Raw genomic sequence first — 22,986 nt, forward strand, 5'->3', positions numbered from 1 at the left:
CAGCGGCACCCCTGGAGCAGGGAACTTTTCTGCCTCCATCCCCTCTTCCTGCCAAGGCACCTGGAAAACCTTTGCTCAGGCGCAGGGAAACCCAACAGCCCCAGCTGGCTCCTTCCACTGGCTCACACCAGCTCGCGGAGCACAGACAAAAAGCTGCCGAAGCTTCCGGCTTGTCTGGGGGGTCCAAGGTATCGAGGGAGCCGGTGCTGGGGGAGACGAGATGCAGCCGAGAGCAGGGGCCCACAGGCCCCTTCTTCCCCCCAGGGCTCAGCAATCCCCACCCGAATCCTCTCAGAGCCCAACTTCGCCTCTGCTCCTCTGCACCAGCACAATCACACAGGAAACAAGGACAACTGAGCACAGGAAAGTGCTCTGAAGAGGGAAGGCTCAGGGAAAGGAGCCTCTCCAGCAGCCAGGAATCCCATGGCACTCCGTGCTTCACAGTTCTATCACCCTGCTGTGGGGCGCAGTCCCAGGGCTGCCTCGTGGCTGTCACATCCCACCCTCAAGGCACCAATCTCCAGAAGCTGGAAGAGCTGCGCTCCCAGAGGATTCACACCACCAGGGAGCTGTGGAAGACGACGCTCTCCTCGGCCTGACCACGCTTCCAGGGTTCATAGCTCAGGGCAGGAGCCGTGGCCACGTCGCTGAAGCTGCCGCCCACAGCGTCCTTCCGCACCGCGAGGAACGGGGCCGGGGGCTGGCAGGATGTCAACGTGCCTGGGACGGGGACGGAGGAAGCTGGGAAGCTCCTGAAGAGGAAGCCCACGTTTGGGAAGAGCGGCTTCACCAGGCTGACGGGGCAGAAGGCAGAGCCGGTGGGGTTGAAATGCACCTTGTTCTTGTCTGGGCAGGAGGGCTGGAAAGGCTGCTCAGGGCTGGGGGAGCTGGAGAGAGACAGAGGGGATGGCACTGGGGATGGCTGCTCCCAGGAGCATGGAGCAGCCACAGCGAGAACACCTGGAGCGGCAGCACCCTTCAGAGGGCCTGAGTGGGAGCCGAGCCCCCTCAGGTACAGAGCAGCACGAGGAGCATGGTCTGTTGAGGGCTGACTTCTACAACTGCTGCTGCTCCGCAAGGGCTCTGCTGACCAACACCCACTGCCTGGGAAGGGATGGGACCACCAGACCCTTCTGAGGGTCAGCATTCCAGCTTCCTGCTCCACACCAGGCCCGGAGCAGCCCCAGTTTGCTCAGGAATGCTTCCCCAGTGGCTGCTCCCTGCTTTGAGGGAGGGTGATTGTAGCAGCAGACCCTCAGCTCCCCCATCCCAGCAGCCTCTTGGTACTTACGAAGCTTCTTCAAAGGCCCGGATCCTCTCACATCCCTCCGGAGGCTCCCGTTTGAACACGTAGCTGTGGTTGGGGCGAGGGGAGGACGCAAAGGCCAGCACCGGGGAGCGGCTGCCCTCCTCTGATGGGGAAAAAAAGGCACATTTGGAGCAATGTTTAAAAGAAACCAACAGTGCTCCAACCTCACCGCGTTCCTTCAGACCCGGGGCTGGAGGCTGCAGTGCTCAAATCCCCAACCTTTCCTGTGTCATTCCCAGCTCACGTCCTCCATCTACTGCTGGAAGCCACCCATCACAACTTAGCCATGACCGAGACCCTCTCTCCCATCCCTGCTGCAGCCTCCAAGCCAGCACACAGACAGGGATGAGACACTGCCCCCCTCTGTCCCCCGAGCTCCCAACCCCTCTGCTCCAGGTTCTTACCTTTCTCTTTGGGCTCTGGCTGCACCTCATCCACTGCACAGGAGGGCTCTTCCATTGTCAGCCTCCCTGGGGGGCGTGGGGAGAGGTGCAGAGGCACAGAAGGGGAAGGGGAGAGGCTGCTCCAGCTGCCACTGCCAGGCTCCAGCACCAGGGACGCAGCTCCAGAGCCTCTCTGGGCAGGCACTGGTGCCCTGTGCCCATCTGGGACATCCAGGATCTAGGGAGGAAGCAAAGTCTCAGAGGAGGAAGAAAGCCCCTTGGCACCAGGGAAGGGGTTTAAGAGCAGCTTCAGCTACAGAGAGCAGCTGCTTGGGGTGCTGGATCCAGCTACAGGCAGAGCCTCTGCTCCAAGGACATGGGTCCTTCTGGATCCTGTAACACACTTCAGTTCCAAGCCATCTGGAGCCACTTCTCCCACATCTGCCCAGTGCAGAGGAGCCTCTGGACACCAGTCTGAGTGTCTTAAAGCTGTCGGTGAGGCATCAGCCACCCTGAGATTGCTACTGGCTGATCTCACAGCACCAGCGAGGTTTAAGGAGGGAAGGAGCAGTCACTTGACCCAATTTAGACCGTTACATGCCTAGGACAGACTGAAACCAGGCACAGAGACTGTCCCCGTGGCCAAGCTGCAGATACAGGAGGTGCCTTTAGAGGAAGGGATTTCCAAGAGCACCCAGAGGGCCCAGGGCAGCCCTGGGAGCTTCACTTACTCGCAGCAGCTCCTCCTCTCCCTGCTCCTTCACAAACGCCTCCTCCAGTTCCTGGTTTAGGCCTTCCAGGCTCCTGTGCAAGCAGGGGCTGAGCCTCAAAATGGGAGATGGAGAAGGGAAGCCTGAAGGAGAGTCCTGTAACACAGCCCAGAGACAAAGGAGTTCACCGCTGTATCTGCACAACCTCATCCTGCTCCCACAGCAGTTCCCAAGGCTCAGGCTGACAGAAGCCTGATGGCAGAGTCAAGACATGTCAGTAACTGCAGATCAAAGCACAGGCACACGGTGAGGTGGGAGAGACGAGCAAAGAAACGGGGTCCCCTGAGGCACAGGAACAGCTTGGACACCTGCCCTGGGACATGTGGTGATGGCAGATAGGGGAGGCAGGAACATACCCGGAGGGATGGGAGGACAGCGTGGTCCCCCTGTACGGGGGAGCTCTTCTCCTTTTCTCTGCCACTTCTGCTGTGGAGCTTTGTTCTCTGGAGCTGCTGCTTCAGTTTGGCAATCTGGCAAACAGAGCTTGAGCTAGAACCAGGCAAGCCAACAGCCCCCCCCCAACAGGATCAGGCCCAGTCTCTCTCCTCCCCCTCTCTTCCAACCCACAAGGATTGAGATGGCTTCAATCACAAGGAGCAGCTTTGGCCTCCTCAAGAAGGATGGAGCAGAACCCCCCAAAAGGCCTCATCACAGCCTGCCCTGCTGCAGCATGCCCAGCACCATTCCTCCAGAGGATCTGGATTTTCCTCCACCTACAGCAAGCTGGGAACCACCTGGAACCCACAGACACCACTACACTGACCAGCAATGCACTGAGCTGCAGTGGAGCTGCTTTACAATAGGTGCCTGCTAGAAGAAGCCACCAAGATCAGTCTTTAGTTGGATCACAGAGCGTTAGGGATGAGAATAAGGGCTAAGGTCTCATCTTCAGTAGTCTCCTGGCCTCCCACTCCGCTCCCGTGCCAGCAGCAGCCTCCTGTACATTAGGAACTAGCACAGACCTTGCTCAAGCGTTGGGAGGGGTGTAGTTTACCTCTCTGCGGTGGTCTGTGCTACCCCAAGAAGCAGAACGCTTGTGAGCACTGGAGTTGGCTTTCCCCACTTCCACATCATGCCAGGACACTGGAGTCTGGAGCGATGAGAAACATGGCTGAGAATAATCACATTTACTGCTTTAGAGACTGTGCTGGAGTCTTAAGAACAAGTGATCACTTCTGCCCATTCACTGGCCTGTTCTCACCTCCCCCATTAATGTAATAATCACAGAATCAGTCCCAGCCTGGTTTGGGTTGGAAGGGACCTTGAAGCTCCAACCCCTGCACGGGCAGGGACCCCTTCCACTAGAGCAGCTTGCTCCAAGCCCCTGTGTCCAACCTGGCCTTGAACACTGCCAGGGATGGGGCAGCCACAGCTTCTCTGGGCACCCTGTGCCAGCGCCTCAGCACCCTCACAGGGAAGAGCTTCTGCCTAAGAGCTCATCTCAATCTCCCATGTCAGTTTGAACCCATCACCCCTTGTCCTATCGCTGGCGGACAATCACCACAAGTGCCTTAGATGATCTTAAGCTCCTTTCCAACGCTGACTATGACTGCGAGATAAAGAGCATCATCCTGGAGAAGGAACTGCAGCAGCCCCATGCTGCTGTGCTGCAGTGATTCATGTTCGAGGCACTCATTGTATGAAGCAGCATCACCAAGAGGAAAAGCCTCACCCAAGGGTGAGAGCACACAAAGTGCTCCTGAGACCTCAGCCTCCCAGCCCAGGGTTCAAAAGCGCAACCAGAACCAGAGGTTGGCTGCAGAGGGGCTGGAGGAGCTCTGGTGCCTCTGCAGCTCATGGGCCTCCATCTGCAGGGCTGCAGGTCTCAAGCACCTCCTCATGCAGAGCAGCCTCAGCACCACGTTCCCAAGCTGCTGGCCAAGCACCAGCCACGGTTTGAGTATCAGTGGAAATCAGAAAGCACTGTTAATGTGATCAGCAAAGGGTGTGAACTTCCTCCCCCTGAACTCAGCACCATCCCAGCAGTCCCACAGGCACAGCGTTTGAGACCAACCATCACTTTTTCCTCCCCAACATCCCATTTCAGTGCCTCTCCACATGCTCCCCCCGTGTCACTGCTATTTCTGTGGGAGGCTTTGGATAATATTTCCCTCCTCCAGGCTCAGGAGGTGCAAGGGCCTGAGAACAGCTCCTCTCGGAGCAGCTGAGCTGGTCTCCCCAGAGGCTACTGCAGGAACAGCAGCTGCTTTAAACAAGCCTCTTGAATCCAGGGGATGACAGAAGCTGCTGCTCTCAAAAAGGGCTTGAAAGTCTGTTTAAACCAAAGGAACAAGGCAAGTTACCCACAGAGGCACCAGCCTTCCCTTCTGGAGAAGGATACAGGTGATTTCTAGGCAGAAAACACAGGCTCTGAATGAAGCCCCTTCTTACACACAGCACTGTAAGCAGCACTGTGTTCCCTGTTGCCTACATCTCCATTTTGCAATGCCTGTGAGCAGCAGACAGCACAGCACAGCGCAATTCAACTCCAGTTTGGTTGGAGAGAAGAAAAGAGCCTGAACCACTGCTCTGAGCACTCACAGCCACCCAGACCTGCGCCAGATTGAGCTAAGGAGCAGCCCAACGGGATAGGAAATCCTATGGCAAGGACCAGCCTTGCACATGGCACATCAGCTCATTTCCTACCTCAAACACTCCCCTAAACAACTCAAACACCATGGGCCGTTATCCCAAAGCATTGTGTCACTGTGTGTCCCAGGGGATCACACACATAAGGACGAGAGGCACAGGTCTAAGGGACGAGACCACAGCCCTGTCCCATGTCACCGCAAGAAGCAAGTGTGTGGGAAGCTGAACTCCAGCTGCCAGGCACAGCCCTGCCTTGCAGGACGGGACAGAAACTGCCCTCAAGTCAACAGAAGCCTCCTGAGCCCTGCTTGTCACTTACTGCAGCCTATGGCTGGGACACCCGAGCACTGGGGCTCACAAGAAAACTCAGGCCTAAAAAGGAAAAAACCTGCTGCTTGCAAGAGAAAGGCCTGAGAGCGGAGGGGGCAGACACGTCCCACCTCTGCAGGCCCTGTCAGGGCAGAAGGAAATTACAGAACCTTTTGCACTGTGACAAAACCGCTTCCTCAGAGACAGGAGAGAGAACAAAGTGCTTTGCACAGCACCAGAAAGCCGTGGGCTCTGACCCTGTGCAGTGCTGGCACCCTCAGCCCCACATTGAGCATCTGCACCTCTCACCCACCCCATGACAGCAACCGGACAGAGCACTGCAGAAGAGCTCATCAGGAGCTGTAAGGAGACGAACGTGTGCTGATGACACAGTCCCAGGTTTGGGAACTCCTGAGCCTCAGAACAGGGCAGGAGCAGCAAAGTGCCAGGGTTATGAGGAGGAGGTGCAGGGCAGGCCGGACCCAGGACTTCATTCCCAGCTATCACCAGCCAAGTCCTTTGCCACACATTGGGGTTTGTGTGTGAAGCACTGGAGATCAGTGCTCATTTCACAGGCATTGTGCAACGTGAAACTGCCATTTGCAAGCCTCCTGCAGATAATGCTGAAAGGCTGCAGCACCTATTCACTGCCAGGAGTGCTCAGCTCCATGCTCACATAGGAATTAACATAGTAATGGCTTCCATTCCAGGAAGAAGAAGGTGTCCCTCTTCTCCAACCTATTCCCCAAACCATGGCTATGTGCAAGACAAACTCATTAGCCCCAAAGCACTGGGGTTAAGTGTTCCCAGCATGTGATAAGGCCAGAAAGGCAGAGTGTGCTTCCCTGCCTAGGAATCAACAGGCAAATTCTTTCCCTTCCTTTCCAGCATGGCCTCTGCCCTCAGCAGAGCTCCTGGGCACTAGAACTGGAACAAAAGCAGGCACAAATACTTTGGAAAGGGACAATGGAAGTTGGAATCCAAGGGAGAATTTCCTGCAAACAGCCCAGCAATACATTGTTGACTAGCAAAGCTCAAACAGGGAGTTCACAGAGGCTCAATGTGCTGAATAAACCACTCGTTGAGCAAACGGATGCCCTTATCCTCCCGAATTCCTCCACCTCTGCAGATATGGCACTATTTGCTGCCATACAGTAATATTTACAGGTTGCTAAGAGTTCCTCGAGGACTGGAGCTCTTCCATCCTCCAGCAGAGCTGCCTGTGCCAGCGAGCCTGTGCTGGGAGCACCCCTGACTCCTTGCGGTGTGTGGCACACAGCCCAAGAGGTTTATATAAGGACTTGGCCCAGGACAGCAAGCCAGGAAACACTAAAGTAGCATCGAGCCAGTGCTGGAGAAGGGAGCCAGAGGCCATCTGCCTCCAAACAAGGCCAAGGAAATGCTAACTCTGCATCAAAGTGGGATCAAGTGAAGTTGGGAAGCAAAAGGGGGGAAAAAGCCTTCCTAGAAAGCTGCAGCTGGATGGGTGGAAGTTTAGTGTCTTCCCCGTTCACCCCCGTTTACAGCTCACTGCAGTCCTGCAACCCTCTCCTGAGCCACAGACCTCAAGGGCAGTCTGGTGTTTTTACCTGGGTAGCTTTGTCATTCATGCATGAGGTGGAAGCTCCTTCAGCATCCCGAGGCCACTGTCCCAGCAGGTAGGAGCCTACTATGGTGTCCAGTGAGGAGGTGCGCCGCACACGGGGCTGCTGGGGACGGCAGCTCTTCTCCACAGCAGCAGCACAGGGAACGCTGGCTGCACAGGGGGAAAGGAAAGAACATGAGACTTCCAAAGCCAAGGCTCAGCACCAGCAGTGTCACAATTAACAGGCCCACATCCATTACAATGATCACAAGGGAACTGGCCCATACAGCCTGGCGAATCCCAGCCTGGTTTGGGTCAGAACGGACCTTAAAGCTCCTCCAGCTCCAACCCCTGCCACAGGCAGGGACACCTTCCACTAGAGCAGCTTGCTCCAAGCCCCTGTGTCCAACCTGGCCTTGAACATTGCCAGGGATGGGGCAGCCACAGCTTCTCTGGGCACCCTGTGCCAGCGCCTCAGCACCCTCACAGGGAAGAGCTTCTGCCTAAGAGCTCATCTCAGTCTCCCCTCTGGCAGGTTAAAGCCATTCCCCTTGGCCTGTCCCTTCAGGCAGAACAGGCAGGGAGGGAGTTAAACCACATTAAACTCAGCCTTGAAACTGTTAAAACACTCTGTTGTGTTTGCCAAATACCTCTGTATACAAAGGTGCTGCAGCCCCCAGCTGAGGCTGTTCCAGGGACATGGTCTGGTGAATATATCTTTTTCATCAGCTAAAAATCACATTTTTGAGCAGTGGAATTCGAGCTCTAGGTGAGAAAAGGGCAGGAACAAAAAGCCACATGGAAGAGCAAGAGAAGCATCAGGCCCTGCACAGCCACACCTCGCAAGGGCTATGCTGGATTAAAGGCTCATTGTGCAGTTCCAGGCATGCTCCCTGTTCCCAACAGTTAACAGCAAGTGCCACGAGCTCCAGTTTAGAAACCCATGAGTGTCTGTGGCTTCCTCTTCAATGCCTCATTGCCCACACATGCAAAGTCACTTGCACCTCCATTACATGTGACTGCATCTGTCTCTTCCTCTCTTGCTGCTCAGGGGAACTGAACCCTCCTCCAGCAGGGCAGCCTCATCCCACGCTGCTCTGACAGTCCATGGCCCCCAAAAGCTCTCTGATATAACCAGAACATCCCGAGTGACTGGGGTCACCTTTGTACTCCAAGCCTCCAACATGGGCAATGTGGGCAAAACCAGCCTGAAAGGTCTCAAGAACAGACAACTGATATGGTTTAGTGGTGGACTTCATCTTGAGGGCCTTTTCCAGCATAGCTGATTCTATGGCTGAGAGCAGAGGAGACATGGCCTCCTACAGTGACAACTGTGTGATGGCTGACCACCATCTAAATCTATTGATGCATGAACAGCAGCAACTGCTGCTCCTTTCCACAGAGCTCTGCCACTGAACAGCCCAGGGAAGGGCAGGGTGCTGCTGGGTGCAGAGGCTGCCTGCACAGGGCCTGGGGCACTGAGGCAGGGTGGAGTGTCCTGTTTACAGTCCCTGTGCTATTATCATCCCTGTGCACCGAGCCTGCAGAGCTGCCACCTAGCCACAAGCTCTGGAATTGGTCCAGGCCAGCTCCACAGCTGAGAAGTGTCAGGTTGTGGAGCTGTTCCTTCCCCTGTGACAGTGAAGCTGCTGCAGATAACAGCCCTATCCCCCGGAGCCATTTGGCTGCCTCCAAACACTGCACGGGGCTTTTGTACAGGCACAAGTTAGGCTGGTGCAAAGTAGGAAGTCTTCAGATGTGCAGTGTCCCTGGTCTGTCCCAGCCACAGCAGCAGTGAGCTCAGAGATGCCTCAGTCTCTCTAGAGCCAATCTCTGCATCTAGGAGAAAACAGGAGTCTGCAGTAAACATAATGCAACTCCTAGGGTCACTTTTCACTAAGGAATACTGACAGCTGGACCAGACAATGACGGCAAGCAAAACTAAAGTTCCCCTTACTACTTGGAGTTGTAAAATGCTCTTCCTTCCTTCTGCAGATTTCACCCTGGGGAAACAGAACCTTCAATGTCAGAAACTCAGGGACACGTTGTTCCGAGCCCGATAGTTCTGGAGTACATCCCTGCAAAGCTCTATCTTCAAGTGAGGAAGCACAAAAACAGTCTATGTTTAAATATCAGCAGCTTCCCAGTTAACCAGAGAGCAAGGGGCAGAGCCTTGCCACAGAGGGAAGCTTGCCCTGCATTCTGCAATATCCAGGTGTACCAAATGGGTTTGCATGTAGGGTTTGGGTTATTGGATGTGGCAGGGAGAGCCATGCCAGGATGGAAGCAAAGCAGCTCTGTCAGTAACTTGTGTATCTGCCACCCCAGTGGAACAGAGATTACTATGTTAGTACTTTCACGTAAGCGTCAGCTTCCCCAGTCTAAAGCCTCGTCTTCTCTTGCTCTAACACATCTTACTCAGACGATGCCCCCAGTTTTGGGTGCTGTGAGATAACAAAGGCCTAAGTTTAATTTTTACGATCACAGCAGGACCTTGTGCCAGCAACTTTACTTTTAGATAAAGTATCTCCATCAAACCAGGCAGCTAGGTGGGTGTCAGTGTCCCCCACTGCACCCCAGCACCGCTCCCTGCATCTGCCACATCCTCCCGCACTACCTGCCTGCAGATCTCTGTACAAAGCACTTTCTTGTTGCATAGCAGCCACTCAGACACAGTTCAGGTGGCACAAGAAATGTTGGCATTGCTGTGGTGGTCACCAGGGCAGCAGCTCCATCAGTGGAAAGGAAATCCTTCCTACCATGGCAGAGCACTAAAAGCACCCTATGTACATCTTCAGAACTGTTCTGCTCCCTGAGTCATGGCTCAAACCCACAGCTCGGGAGTAGAGCAGGTCTTGACCACAGCATCTGAGCAGGCAGAGCAGGAGGTGAGGATGAGCCACAGCAAGAAATCCAGCAGCTTCCCTTCTCCTCTCCTGGTCTTCAGATGTAACTGGAGCAGACACAGGCAGGACCTGCAGAGGATGTTAACAGAGAATCCCACCTCACCTCACCCTGCACAAGGGTACCTGATCAGCAAACCTCTCTTCTGAGGCCCAAACCCACTTCACCCAGGCGTTCCCAAGCAGCAGAAGTGGGAGTGAAACCAAGATCAGAACTGAAGCTCCACCATTAGAACTCATTTAAACCTTGCTGCAGTTTCCCTGCAGTTGAGCAGTTTTGATCTTTACCAGAGCAAAGACTGTCAGTCTTCACAGGGAAAGAATTGCCTTTCCCAGCATTGTGCCTCTCTCCACGCTAAAAGGGAATGTGAAGATGGGGGAACCCATCCACTGCAGTCACCCCAGGCACTTCCTGGTGGCACACCAAAGCACTGCTGCTCCTTCATTCCCCAAGAGGACCTTACCTATCACATCACCTGAAAGCAAGGCAGGATTAGGCAAGAAATAAAAGCTTTTCCTCTGGGAATCCCAGAAAGCCCCTGAAAGAGAAGAAGGGGCTGCTTTCCTTGTTCTTAATGAAATGTTAAATCCTGGTTTGAACACTGCAGGAATCTGCAGATGCTCTGGGAAACAGAGAAGCATTTCACAGGAATTCATGGCATGGTCAGAGCTAACTCCCAAGAGAGAAACAAAGGCAAGATCAAGAGCTGGAAGGGTGCTGGGAGGGAAGGTCACAGAAGCTGGAGAGGAAAAGATCCACAGAGCCAGCTACAGGCAGGTCTTTGTAAGGAGAGGAGGCAAGGGGGAGAGCTCAAGCTTTAACCAGCAATGAGGAGATCAGTAGCCTGCAGAACGTGCTTACTCGAGGCACCAAAGGACAAACAAGGCACTAAGGGGTCTGCACAAAAGCCCCACCAAAGGCAGCGACACCTCAACCAGACCAGGCTGCTCCAAGCTCCAGCTCTCTGCAAGGGACACATTCGACACCTCTCTCCCTCTCCATATTTTAAACTCACAAACCCTTTGCTCTTAAAGCAGATTTACAACTGAAAGGAAACTCCCACCCATGCCAGGATGGGATTTCACAGCTCTTTGCTGCTTTGAGTCAACTGTACCACAGAAACAAGGCCCTCAGCATGCTGAAATCCACTGCACCTTCCGGTGGAGAGGCAGAAGCTGTGGTTGAACCACAGGGTCTGCCCCTCCTGCCTCTTGCCCAAACCACACACACCCAGAGCCCAAACTGCCCCAGAAAGTACCTGCTCTTCCCAAGTACAGTCCTCTAAGAAACCCCATGAGAACCTTTCTCTGCTTCAGCTCTTGACTGGCACAGAAAGGAGCCCCCCACCGAGCGGGACACCCCAGGGGCAAAGAGGGTCCTACAGCAGGTTTTGGAGCTGGAGCCCCTTCTGATTCAACCCAGCAGGAACCTGCCCCATGAGCTTTGCTGAACCAGCCCCAAGGGCTTCACAACTGGCCCTGGAGCACAAAGGAAGCAATTCCAGGCTTTGTAATCACTCCCCTGGTTCCAGGCTGTGTTGAGTCCAGCTGGAAAGAGCTGCCCAAAGGCCACAGCATCTGCAGATAGCATTGAAGGGAACTGAGGGGACACCAGCAGTTCAAGCTGTCTTTTGAGGTTTTGGATGCAGTCGCTGTTGAAGAGCATATCCCTCCAATACAGCTCCAAGCCTGAAGTGATGGAGGAAAAGAGCTGAACTCTTCACCTTTAACTTCAGGCTTTCAAAGTTTGTTTTTCAAATGAGAAAATCATCTGAGGAATTTCAACATCCTCAAGGCCTGAGGTTGAAGTGCACAGCTCCTCAAGCAAGCCTGATGCAAGACACTGCTTTGGTGGGACCTTCAAGCCCATCTCTCACCCACTGACGGGCTGGGCGTGCTTCTGGACTGGTTTGCACAATGACATTGAAGTAAGAACTAGGAAAAAGCAAGCAGATGGGCAGCAGCTTCTCATGAGCAAGAGACTGGTCTAGAAACAAGCAAAAACTTGTTCACATTAGATCTTTAGGACTTGCTCACTCTGCTCCTGGAGCACACAGATGACTAAGTCGCTGCCAGGCTCATCCATGCCACCTCTATCAGAAGAGTGAAACCCAAGCAATGAATGTGGAGCTGTGGGTTGGGTTTTTTCCCCCTTTTTTGTTAACCCTGCTTAAATCAGCATCTGGGCATCGGGATGACTGCAGAAGGCAGGGCTCTCACTCTGAGAATTAGAAACCTTTGATTGTCAAGGCCTTGGAAATCTTCCAGTAGAGATAAGACAAAGTCAAATGAAAACTGAATAAGACCTCTTTGGTATTTCTACAGTTACAAAGGTGGGAAACAAGGAAAATGAAGGTTTCCTGTCCCTCACACAGACAGAGCTATATAAATCACATTAACACTGGATGACAAGCACTCCTCCCAGTTCTCTTCCTGGCTGGTTGCAGTAAAGCCATCTGCCTGGAGCCAGTGCCCATAAGAAGCTCCTGAAACAACAGCAAGAGAAGCATCACATGTGATAGACCTTCTGCTCACCTTCCCGCTGCCTCTTCTAACTGGGGAGCAGGACACCAAAGCTAACAGAAGCTCAGTGTTACAACTAGCCTAAAGAGTGTAAGCACAACAGCATTATGCATGCAAGAGTTTCACAGAGCAGCCTCAGGCTCAAGTATGGCAGGAACCGTACAAACTCCATTACTGCTGTTCCTGAATGCTTCCAGCCTGAAAGGAGGAGAAACTGAGGCACAGGGAGGAGCAACAGCTTGCCCAGAGTCATGCAGCAGGTTTCAGGCAAGCATGGAAACCATTCTCTCCCGTTATTTACCAACCACACAATCTCCTTTGAGATTGCCCTCATTTCCTGGAGAGCCAAGCCCACATCATCAGGTGGTTTCAATGGCAGCACCACAAGTTTCATTTTTAATGCAAAAAAAGCCTGTTTAACACAAATTCCAAGAGGAAATTTATTGGTCTTTCTTGGAAACCTTTCTTGTCCAACTGGGAATCCCACTAACCCAGGGCTCTCACCTTCAGCTGCAGGAGCCACAAGGGAAGTGCCAAGATCAGCTCAGTGCAGCCAGCGCTGCCACTTACCCAGGATTTCACCATCCAAGCTCCGCACACAGAGAGCTCATTGCACTGTGGTGCTCAACATCACTCCTCTGCCAGGGCTAGGCCAAGCACTGCGGGTTGGTTTCCCAGTGAGCAGTCAGGCAGTGTAGGGCTCACTACACCTGGAACAGAACCACTTATCTGCACAAGTGGGTTCCTCCAGTTCTCCACTCCCCATCATGGGGAAACCTTTGCTCTGGTCCATGCAGCTGCATTGGGCAACCCCAGCTGAAAGAAAGGGTCACAAAGTGTTCAAGGCCAGGTTGGATGGGGCTTGGAACAAGCTGCTTTGGTGGATGAGCTTTAAGGTCCCTTCCAACCCAAACCAGTCCAGGATTCTATGAAATAAAAACCTACCCAGGGTAAATTACCTGGCGGCTTCCTGGTTCCTCTGGAGCATTCTGCCATGCCAGGGACAGCTCAAACTGGCTGCAAACAGCACAAGCACTGCTATTACCCCACAAAGCTCATCCCAGCCCAGAGAACATGGAACCTCAGCAGTGTTAGAGCAGGCACAGGGCTCCAGCTACCCCAGCAGCTGCCTGCAGCCACCTAAGCTGGCAGAATGATGAATGAAACAGGGATGGGCCTGGCCTGCACCTGAAGAGGTTCAAACACAAACACATTACCTGCTTCACCACCTAAGGCTGCATCACTAAAGAGAGAAGGAATGAAAAGAACCCCAGACGCTGACCCCAGTGACAACCATCACCACAAGTCCTGCCAGCCTGGATCACTAAACAGCAAGTCTTAAAGTATTCTTAGGCCTCCTTCCTGGCATCCCCCAGCTCTTCCTTGGAACAGAAGCCCTTTGAGAGCCCCAGCAGCTGCTCCTCATCTCAATGGGATCCTCTATGATCAGAGCAGCTGCAGGATCAGACCCAGCTCACTCTGCACCTCTTCTTCCAAAAGCCCACTCCAGCAGCACAGAGCTCCAGAGCAATCCGGAAAATCAGCAGTCAAGTGAAGAAAGAGGTGCTAAAGCAATAGATTTCCATGCTGGGCTCCCAAAAGGTAGGAGGAAAAGTGTCAGATGATGACTCACCAGGACACCAGGTTTTGGTTAAACACTGCCAGTTTACTGCTCCAGCTCCCACACAGGCAGGCAGCAAAGTGGAGCTTACAAAGAGCGAGAAGGCAATGGAAATGTGAACACTTCCAAAACTCTGGATGAAATGACTGTGATTGAGGAGAAATCCTGCTCCTCGAGCCTGAACAGGAGGCACAGAGCCAGGAAGAAATGAAGAGCAGCAATTCTGGCTCGTGGCAGCAGAGCTCCAGCTGCTCTGCCCTCAGAAAGCTGCAGGTAAACTGCAGGGCTCCAACGCAAGCAGGAGCCCGCAGGCTTTGAGATTTCCTCTCTTTTCTTTATAACATCAGAAGCTACTGAGTAATTGCCCCATTAAGTGCAGCTTCACCTCCAGCTCAGCAGTGCTGAGGAAAGGATTCACCAGCACTCCAAAAAATGTATTTCATTAACTTGTTTCAAATGGAAATGGAGCCAAATGCTTTTTAATAGCTCCTCTGATCAATACAAACCCTGCCAGGGGCAGGAATGACTCCAAGTCTCAAGTAGGGAAACACAGGACACTTCAGGGCCATCAATTCTCATTGCAGGATGAGGTCTGGCCTCTGCAAAGCAGATTAAAGACCTGCTGCTTTAAGCAAGAGACGAGCACTCTGAATGCCACAAAGATCAGCTGGCCAAAGGTGGACTGACTGTCCCCTCTGGCCCCATGAGTCTGCTTAATCTTGTATTTAAGCCCCAAAATGTGTTTCACTATTATTTTAATACTTCTGGAGAGAGCAAACAGCCAAGCACGAACCCAGCATCCCTCCCACCAACAGCCACAAGTCACACACAGGAAGAAAAGGCAAAGACTGTGATTAGGTCACCCAACAGTTGCATTTCAATGGGCATCCCTGCAGCGGTCAGAAAACTCTCAGTACTGCAATTAGGGACCCACTGCCATCAGCGCACAACCAATTGCTGTTCTTTGTCAAGCCGGGTCAGCAGCATCACACGCAGGACTTGGGTGCTTTTCTTAGGGGGGGAACGACATCCAAACAGGCAACTCGCGGTCGCCTGCAAGCACCGACACGTCCTGCCCGCGAGGACTCCCTTCGCTCACCGGCCCTAGCGTCGAACCCCCCCGCTCCGGTGCGTGCCCCGCTCCCTGTTCTCCCAGCTTTCACTTCTCTCCGTACAGCACCAACCCCGCGCACGCCGTACTAATCGCATCGGGCCCCGGGTGCTGCGATCGAGCCAGTTCATCCTCGCCCTCCTCCCCTCACACCCCGCCCGCGAGTCGCACCAGGAGCAGCCGCGACGCGAACCGGCTCCCGGTGCTGCTCCGGAGCCAAACCCCGGGCCCCGCCGTTACCTGCTCGGCCCCCGTCGCCGCGGCGCTGCTGCAGCTGGAAGGGGACCGTGGCGCGGAGCGGCTGGAGCCCCCCGGCCCCGCCGCGGCAGCCGCTCGCTCCCGCCCCCGCCATAGCCGCTCGCCGCCGGTCTGGGCCCCTCGTACCGCCACCGCCGCCGCTTATCAGCCCTCCAGGGGTAGGCGGGGCCAACGGGGCGAGCCCGACGGTCACTGGCTGCCCGCAGCCACACGCCCCGCCCTCCTTAGCGGAAGCCAATGAAAGCGCTTTGAAGGCTCCGCCCCCGCACGCGCTGTCACGATAGCCAATCAAAAATGCAGACAGCCTAAAGAGGCGTCGCTCATCACGCCAGAGCCAATCAAGGAGAGAGGAGAGGCTCAAGCCGTTCCCACCCCGCAGCTGCGGAAGAACCAATCGCAAGAGCGGATTGGCGGGTAACGCCCACCCCGCTGCGGATCAACCAATCGCAAGGCTCCTCTAAACCCCGCTGGTGTTGGTGTTCTCCGTCCCGCGGCCCCGGCCCCGGCCCCGGCCCGGCCCTTTGCAGCCCGGGGGCAGCGAACCGGGCTCCCCCCGCAGCGAGGCCGGGCCGAACACAGAGAAAAAAGCGAGGGGCGGGAGGAAGCTGAAACCCAAGCGCGCTCACAGCGCTGCCCCCCCCCCGCCTCCAGCCCTCGCTGCCTGGAAGGGGCCGAGGGCTTTCCCGGGGCTTTTCCCACGCGGAGCTCGGCTCCGAGCCCAGCGGCTGCTCATTGCCTTTAAACCACAACAACCCGTGTGGAAAGCCCTAATGGAGGTTTTAGTGCTGAGTGAGCTTCCAGCCGTGCGTCCCCCGCAGGCATCCCACATCCAACCTTGTCCCGCTGCAACCCCTCCCAGCTGAGTGTAAAGAAACAAGTAACTGGGAAAGGCACAGAAAGCAGGATGCTGCAGGTGCGTTTTCGGTGCTGGTGCGCAGCAGAAGCTGGGGCAGATGCAGGCACAGGGGGCTGGTGGAGCTGGACAGGGCAGGATTGATCCTGCTCCTCCCTTCTGTATCTCAGATCAAGGACACGACTCCACGCAGCCCACTCCCAGGGTCATAGGAATCCCAGACTGGTTTGTGTTGGAAGGGACCTTGAAGATCATCCAACTTCAACCCCTGCCACAGGTAGGGACCCCTTCCACTGGAGCAGCTTGCTCCAAGCCCCTGTGTCCAACCTGGCCTTGAACACTGCCAGGGATGGGGCAGCCACAGCTTCTCTGGGCACCCTGTGCCAGCACCTCAGCACCCTGACTTCTGCCTAAGAGCTCATCTCAGTCTCCCCTCTGGCAGGTTAAATCCATTCCCCTTGCCCTGTCCCTACAGGCCCTTGTCCCAAGCCCCTCTCCAGGTTTCCTGCAGCCCCTTTAGGCACTGGAGCTGCTCTAAGGTCTCCCCTTCAGGAGCCTTCTCTTCTCCAAGCTGAACAACTCAAAGGTCATTGGGTTTCACCCTTTCCACTCCCATATCCGCACTTCATTTACAAGCAGACTCTATCTGCTGTGGGTCCAGGCCTACATTCTGCATCCAGATGGACACAGTTATGCAGGCTGAAGGAAGCATCTGCCCAAGTGCAAAGGGGTGAGGCTGATCTCTCTAACCCAGGAGCCTGGGAAGCTGTGGCATGGCTCGATAACAAGAGGGGGAAAGGCATGAGGTAGCAAAGCAGCCCGGGCTTCATGCCAAGCTGTCTGGAGAGGAGAGGTGGTGGCAGCAGCAGGCAACAGGACTATCACTGCAGAGCAGCGCTCCCCATCATCTTCCAGTACCTCTGCTCACCAGGCTGCTTCTATTTGCGTGTCATCAGGGAACAGAGGGGAAGAGGACAGTGCTACCTCCTTGCTTCTAGAAACACCCTGCGGGGAAGAGGTGGTGCATAGTGCAACACTGCAGCTACTGAAGGAAAAGACAGGAGGTACCTCCTGACAGAGCAGAGAGACCACAGAAAGCACAGCTTCGTTTATGAGAGCTCAGTAAACAAATAAGATGCCACCATGGAACTAATCATCCTTATCTCTTCCAGCAAGGAGAGCTGTGAGATCTCTGATAAGATGGAAACCCAGTCACACAAGGAGGCACAATGATCCCTGCTCAGGACTGTGCTAAGCTAGGGAACATTTCAGAACACCAAGTGTTAGGGTATATCCCTTTCTCAGTTACCAGCATTCCCCTGAGGACAGGTCAAGTATTGCTCTGGTCATTTAACCTTACAACCTAAAATGCCTCATTCAAAGGGTCCTCGAGTGTCTCCTCTCCTCAAAGTTCTTCCCATCCCAGCTCCCACTGTAGCAACAAGGTAAAACCATACCCTGGTGATCTCCAAAACCCTCCTGCCACCCAAATACAGACATTTCTTCACAGCAACACCACTCCTCCTGAAAGCACTTCCTTACCAAGGTCCACAGTAGTTTTTTGAGGAACCCTTCAGAGTCCTTCCAACCTAGAAATTCAAATTCACCTTTCAGTTTCTCTGCCTTTTTAAGGCTCTGCAACTGGAACCCAATACCCACAGCTGGAACCCACTCCTCCTCTGTGCTGCTCTGGGTTAGCATAATGGAGGCCACAGAGCTGTGTCTGTTCTCATCACACCTCATGCTACAAACACAGCAAAGGAATACTGTAACTAAGTGGTTTATCACAACCTAAACTAAGCGCCACTCTGCCTCAAGCCCAAGTTTTGCTTTCACCAAATGGTTTAAACCCACACATTTTGCTGTAGTATGTAGGAAGAGGCAGGAAAGCACCAACTGTCACCTATCAAATGGGCTACAGCCATTCCAGCTCAGCTGAGTTGCACATTATCAGCCAGCCAAGTTTATCTGCAAGAAGAACAGCCTTTCTGTAACCTTCCTCACAGACACACACCAGGGAGAAAGTGAGAGAAAACTGAAGTCCTCCAGACTCCACTCTGGCCTACACACTGCAGTCACCTCCCTGTAGTTCAGGCTCCCAGTGATGTGCTGCATAATAGTAGGAGTAACACCATTTTTTACAACTGCTCAAGGGCTGCACATGAAGGATCCAACTGCTCCTAATCCTCTGCCTGCTCATTTCCTTTGCTTTTGCTGTGGCTTTCTCCTGGCATAAGAGAGCTGAGCTACCACACACCAGGGAACTCTTCTGAGCGCCTCAGAAAGCACAGCAAACAACGAGCAACCACCACAAAGCTTCCCAGTGATCAAATCCATCTCATGGCTCTGGACTGACCTATTAGGCACATTCCTGAAAGTCACCTTCTAATGCTCCTGTGCTGCCCTGTCCCTCAGTGTTTTCAGGAGACTGTTTGTGTAGCTGGCCTTCCCTTCCTATTGGACACCTGAGTGCTACGCACTGCAGAACAGCTACCCCCCATTCTTCAGCTCTATGTCAGTGTCACTTGAGGAAGTGACAGGCAAACAGGACACGTGAGGCTGACCAGTTGCCACTGCAGTCCTGTCATTCTGGTCCAGTGCTCAAGTCCTAAATGAGATTATATTTCTGGCTGTTTGCTATGGGTAGGAGGGAGACAGAGCTTAGATTTAAAGTCCTGATCAGCTGAGCATGAACGTGGAAGATCAAAGGGTCATTCAGCACACAAGCTAAGCTTTCCCTCATTGTCCTTGAACAAAATTCCTCTCACTCTGCACTGTGGAGTAAAATGCCTGTCTGCCTCCCACTCTATCCCCAAGAGAGATGGCTGCGTTTCACTGCTGGGCAGTTTCTGTACTCGAATGTTTTGAGATAGAAAAGCTCTAAAGAGCAGCAAGACAAATAAAACTGCAGTTTATTAAAAGAGACTAACAGATTATTCACCAGACCAGCCAAGCTATTTCACAGTCTGGTCATGCCTGCAGTGAAAACAGTGGGAGTTTTGGGAACAGAGCATAAGCCCTGCTAGGAGTAAGGAGACATTATAAAATATATCATTTTCACTAAGGCATGGCAAGGCAGAAGCTTCTCCTAATAGTATGAATCATCAATACACCAGCAGGAAAGAGTGCACTTAAAAGTAATCACTGAAGGCCAGCTCTGCCAACAGAGCATGGAATGGAATACAAGGAGGGCAAGCCAATCAACCAATTCAGACCAGGCAAGGGACTCAAAACTACAGCTATACCAGACATGTCTCATACCTGCTGCTGCAACATCCTCCACTGCTGCTTGGGCTCCTTCTACCCACTCTGAGAGCCATCTGATCAGCCCACTGCTGTGGCCCTGCAGCTTCTCCTGCTGGAAAACAAGACACATCAGGGATCAAGTTTATGATCTTCTTTGGGATCCTTTCATCCTACACTTGCAGAAGTTTGGGTATATCACAATTAGTGCTGATTTGTGCCAGGCTGGAGCTGACATTTGACTGCTCAAAGTGACACACAATGGTTGTCTGCAGCAGGACACAACACATCTAAAGGGATATGAGAACTTGTGATTATGCTGGTAGAACCCACTTATGCTGAGCTGATCTTGTCATTCCTCCCATGCCCAAGCACAGCTTCAGGAGTTAACCAACATCAGAGACTTACTACAACTTCCTCAGATAACACAGGCTGCATGAGATGTGAGATGTTCTCCAGGAAGGGATGACAGCTTGCTCAGGAGAATGGCTGTTAAATCAGCTCTACAGTTTTAGGACAGGCAGTTTTAGGACAGGCACAGAGGAGTGTCAGCAATTAGAGCTCCAGTTCAGCCATCAGCCTGGCAGCTCAGGGCTGCCCTCCTGCTTCCTGAAACCACTCTTTCATTAGTGGAGTAAGCAAAGGCAAGTTCTGCCCCTACTACACACATGTAACCTCTTCTTCATATTCCCAGAGTTCTTTCTACAATCAAGATATTCACGTCAGATGGAAACTGAGCTACAAAGTCTGTGGCTCACAGTCAGCCTTATGAAACAGAACTGCCCACAGGATGGGCTCAGAGATGCCAAACAGGATAAATTTTCACCTTCGCTTCCCACACCAGTGTCATCTTTGGTGACAAATTTTTTTTACACCTGTGAAAGTCCGTGTCATTGGGCTGAACAACATGAACAGTTTTCCTTTAAGGAAGCATGCAGCAGACTTGATTGATTAGGAAGCAAGGCATTAACATCAGTGCCAGGCAGTTGGAGAGCACTGCCTAGACTGGAAGGAATGTATTAAAGGAGCAGATCCAAAATCCAAAAGCAGACAAGAGGAGCCAAAAAAATAACCCACTTTGGCAGGAACAGGATGAGGATGGCATAAAAATACCTGGCATGTTAATATGCATTAGTCCTGCCAGGGCAAAATGGGGCTTTATTGCAACTATTTAGTAATTAGATTATCCTATGAGACCCAGGGGAGACAGGGAACCAGGAAGTGCGGCTATACTCAGCTGTAACTAAGCGAGAAACTTCTGCTTTCAGCAGAACTCAAGTTAGGTCTTTTTTCCATTACAATTAAAAAGAAGAGAAAGATTTAGGCCAAACAGGACTGACCTTGCTCCTGCTGCCAGCAAACACAGCTCTGCTGGGATGTCTGCATGCCAGAGCCCCAGGGAAAGAGTGAGTGCATGGATTCCCTTCAAGTTTACCAAAACACCCCAATCCATCTGCAGCCAGTTGTGTTCTTCAAGACTTTCACTGTGGTACATGGCCAGGATTCTGTCCAGGGGGCTTTGGTGCTTATTTATACAAGTCAGCATCAATTCAACTGAAAACCAGCTTTATGAAAACCAACAGACACACACACATCCAGCTGTTTGCTGAGCTGTCTGCAACCCAAACCCCTCCAAACTGGAGTCTTCCTGATGGGCACCAGCTGATGGAAGCTTTTTCTAATGCAAAAGTAAAAACTGCTTTGCCAATCTGCAAATAAATGCCAGAGGCTGGATGGCTTCAGCACCACGAGGGAATGAATTAAACAGCCCTGGTGTCGGTGGGTTTGCGTCTCAAGGGTACCTAGGCCCACTGCAGAACTGGCCTCTTCAGCTGCAAAAAGTAGAGACTCAAAACCACACAGATTTTCTAGCCGGTTAAATTCTGTGTCTTGCACCTCCTACCATTTGTACACACAGATCTGCATTGAACCTGCCTGCACATCATGGAGCATCCTTTGCCAAGAACCAAGTTCAAACTTCTCAGCAAGTGACAGGCTCCAAACCCTGCTCAGAGCCAGGCCAGTGGAGATCAGATTGCTCAGGCCCTGTCCAAAACTACACTCAGCAAAGAGCAGCCCTCAGTTATCCTACAGTAAAAGCGCCTTTGTGAGAGACTGACTCACTCCCAGTCTTCACGACACACTGAATTGGATGAGGAATTCTTCAGGCTTTCCATGCTTGGCTCAAGAGGTTCTCTGATGCTGCTCTATCACCTACACCTACCTAAAGCCCAAGCATTAAGCTAGAGCCCAAACCAGACGGAAGCCACCTCTACTCACCTTCTGAAGACACGAAAGTAAAAGCAGGTGCCACCATCCTGGATCTGCGTCTCGGGATAACAATGCTCTGGATATCTGCAGCACTTCCTCATTATGAAGTTTTTCTGTAACTTCAGCCCCCAGAGCTGTACTGAGATGGTACCTAAAAGCAAGGAAGACATATTCAAGTACAGCATTGCACACACTCATCTGGTGTATTTTCATTATAGAGTTTCTCTCACTTGCTTTAAAATACACTTAAGCAGGTAAGTCAGCCCTGCAGGAATGCAGCACAGCAAATAACACACATCAGTGGCAATGTGGCACCTACGTATATTCAATAACCAAAGGCTTAAAAAAAAAAACAAAATCCCTTTGATGTGATTTAACAGGAAATTTCAAGTCACCAATTGCTATAAACTTCTGTCAGTGAAGACACTGGAAGTCTATTGTAAGCAGCTTATTAAAGGGAGCTGAACCCCAGCAGAGATCCTCCTAAGCAGAAGCCACACCAGTTTTGCTCCCCCTCTTCCTCAATTTCAGTGGCTTGCTGAGGGTGAAGAAGCAGTTTCAGGCACTGACATCTAGTGGTGATGCCAACACGGAACGCACCTGCCTCAAGTTGCACTTTCCTCAGTGGTTTTCCATAGGACAAAGCAGTTCCAGCTCCAGCAAATGGCAGGGCTGGAGTTTCTTCAGTTCCAAACGCCGGCCCACGGCCAAGAGCTCTGCACATGTTTGCATACAACTTATTGCAAAAGATGCTTTTATTTTTGCTATCACCCCCTAAGTTTGGGCTGGATTTGGAACTGAAGCATTGCAGCAGGAAGTGAAATCCTTGCAGTGTGCTCTGCTGGAAGACCCACAGGTAGAGAAGAGCTCTTGCAAGCTTTGTTGTGGTTATAAGGGGATCTAATTATTGCTCTCTTAAGAGCAGGAGACACCTCAGCAAACATCAGGCCACTTCCTCCCTCCTCACTGCCCCCTTCTTCACAGAGCAGGTACTCTGAAGTTACACTAAGTCCGTGTTCCAACTGCACAGAGGGCTTACGCTTTGTGTACCCATTTGAATGACCAGGAGGGATATGGCAGCACAGGGGACTGGGCTCCTGGCTTGTGTTCACCTCTACACAGATCATTAACTGCTCACTTCTGTTTTGTTATCCCAGTAACATCCTTTTGGTGGTGGTGAAGTGCCAATACACACCAACATGAACTCCTTACTGCAGACATACACTTCAGGACCACCAGAAGCTCTGATTCTATTTTA

The 22,986-nt window shown here is 52.7% G+C and overlaps 1 protein-coding gene across 11 annotated transcripts; it reads right to left on the reverse strand.

The window, feature by feature from the left end:
• Nucleotides 1-319: 319 nt before the first annotated feature.
• FAM117A (family with sequence similarity 117 member A) lies at nt 320-22,103 on the reverse strand. 11 transcript variants are annotated; one of them, XM_061477606.1, is made up of 9 exons: nt 21,738-22,103; nt 19,476-19,566; nt 6,950-7,116; nt 3,457-3,573; nt 2,819-2,932; nt 2,424-2,558; nt 1,714-1,930; nt 1,292-1,412; nt 320-887 (listed from the first exon to the last, which is right to left on the reverse strand). In XM_061477606.1, the coding sequence occupies exons 1-9, from the start codon at nt 21,939-21,941 to the stop codon at nt 554-556; spliced, it is 1,500 nt and encodes a 499-aa protein (XP_061333590.1). In that variant the 5' UTR covers nt 21,942-22,103; the 3' UTR covers nt 320-553. The 11 variants fall into 11 exon arrangements, with proteins under 11 accessions (XP_061333590.1, XP_061333589.1, XP_061333588.1 ...); XM_061477605.1 differs by having other exon boundaries at nt 19,476-19,569; XM_061477604.1 differs by having other exon boundaries at nt 19,476-19,572.
• Between the last annotated feature and the right edge of the window lie 883 nt (nt 22,104-22,986).

The sequence above is a fragment of the Pezoporus flaviventris genome, unplaced genomic scaffold (genome assembly GCF_033815535.1).
Source record: "Pezoporus flaviventris isolate CSIRO_AGI_PZ_B2104156 unplaced genomic scaffold, CSIRO_AGI_Pfla_v1 ptg000107l, whole genome shotgun sequence".
NCBI lineage: Eukaryota > Metazoa > Chordata > Aves > Psittaciformes > Psittacidae > Pezoporus > Pezoporus flaviventris.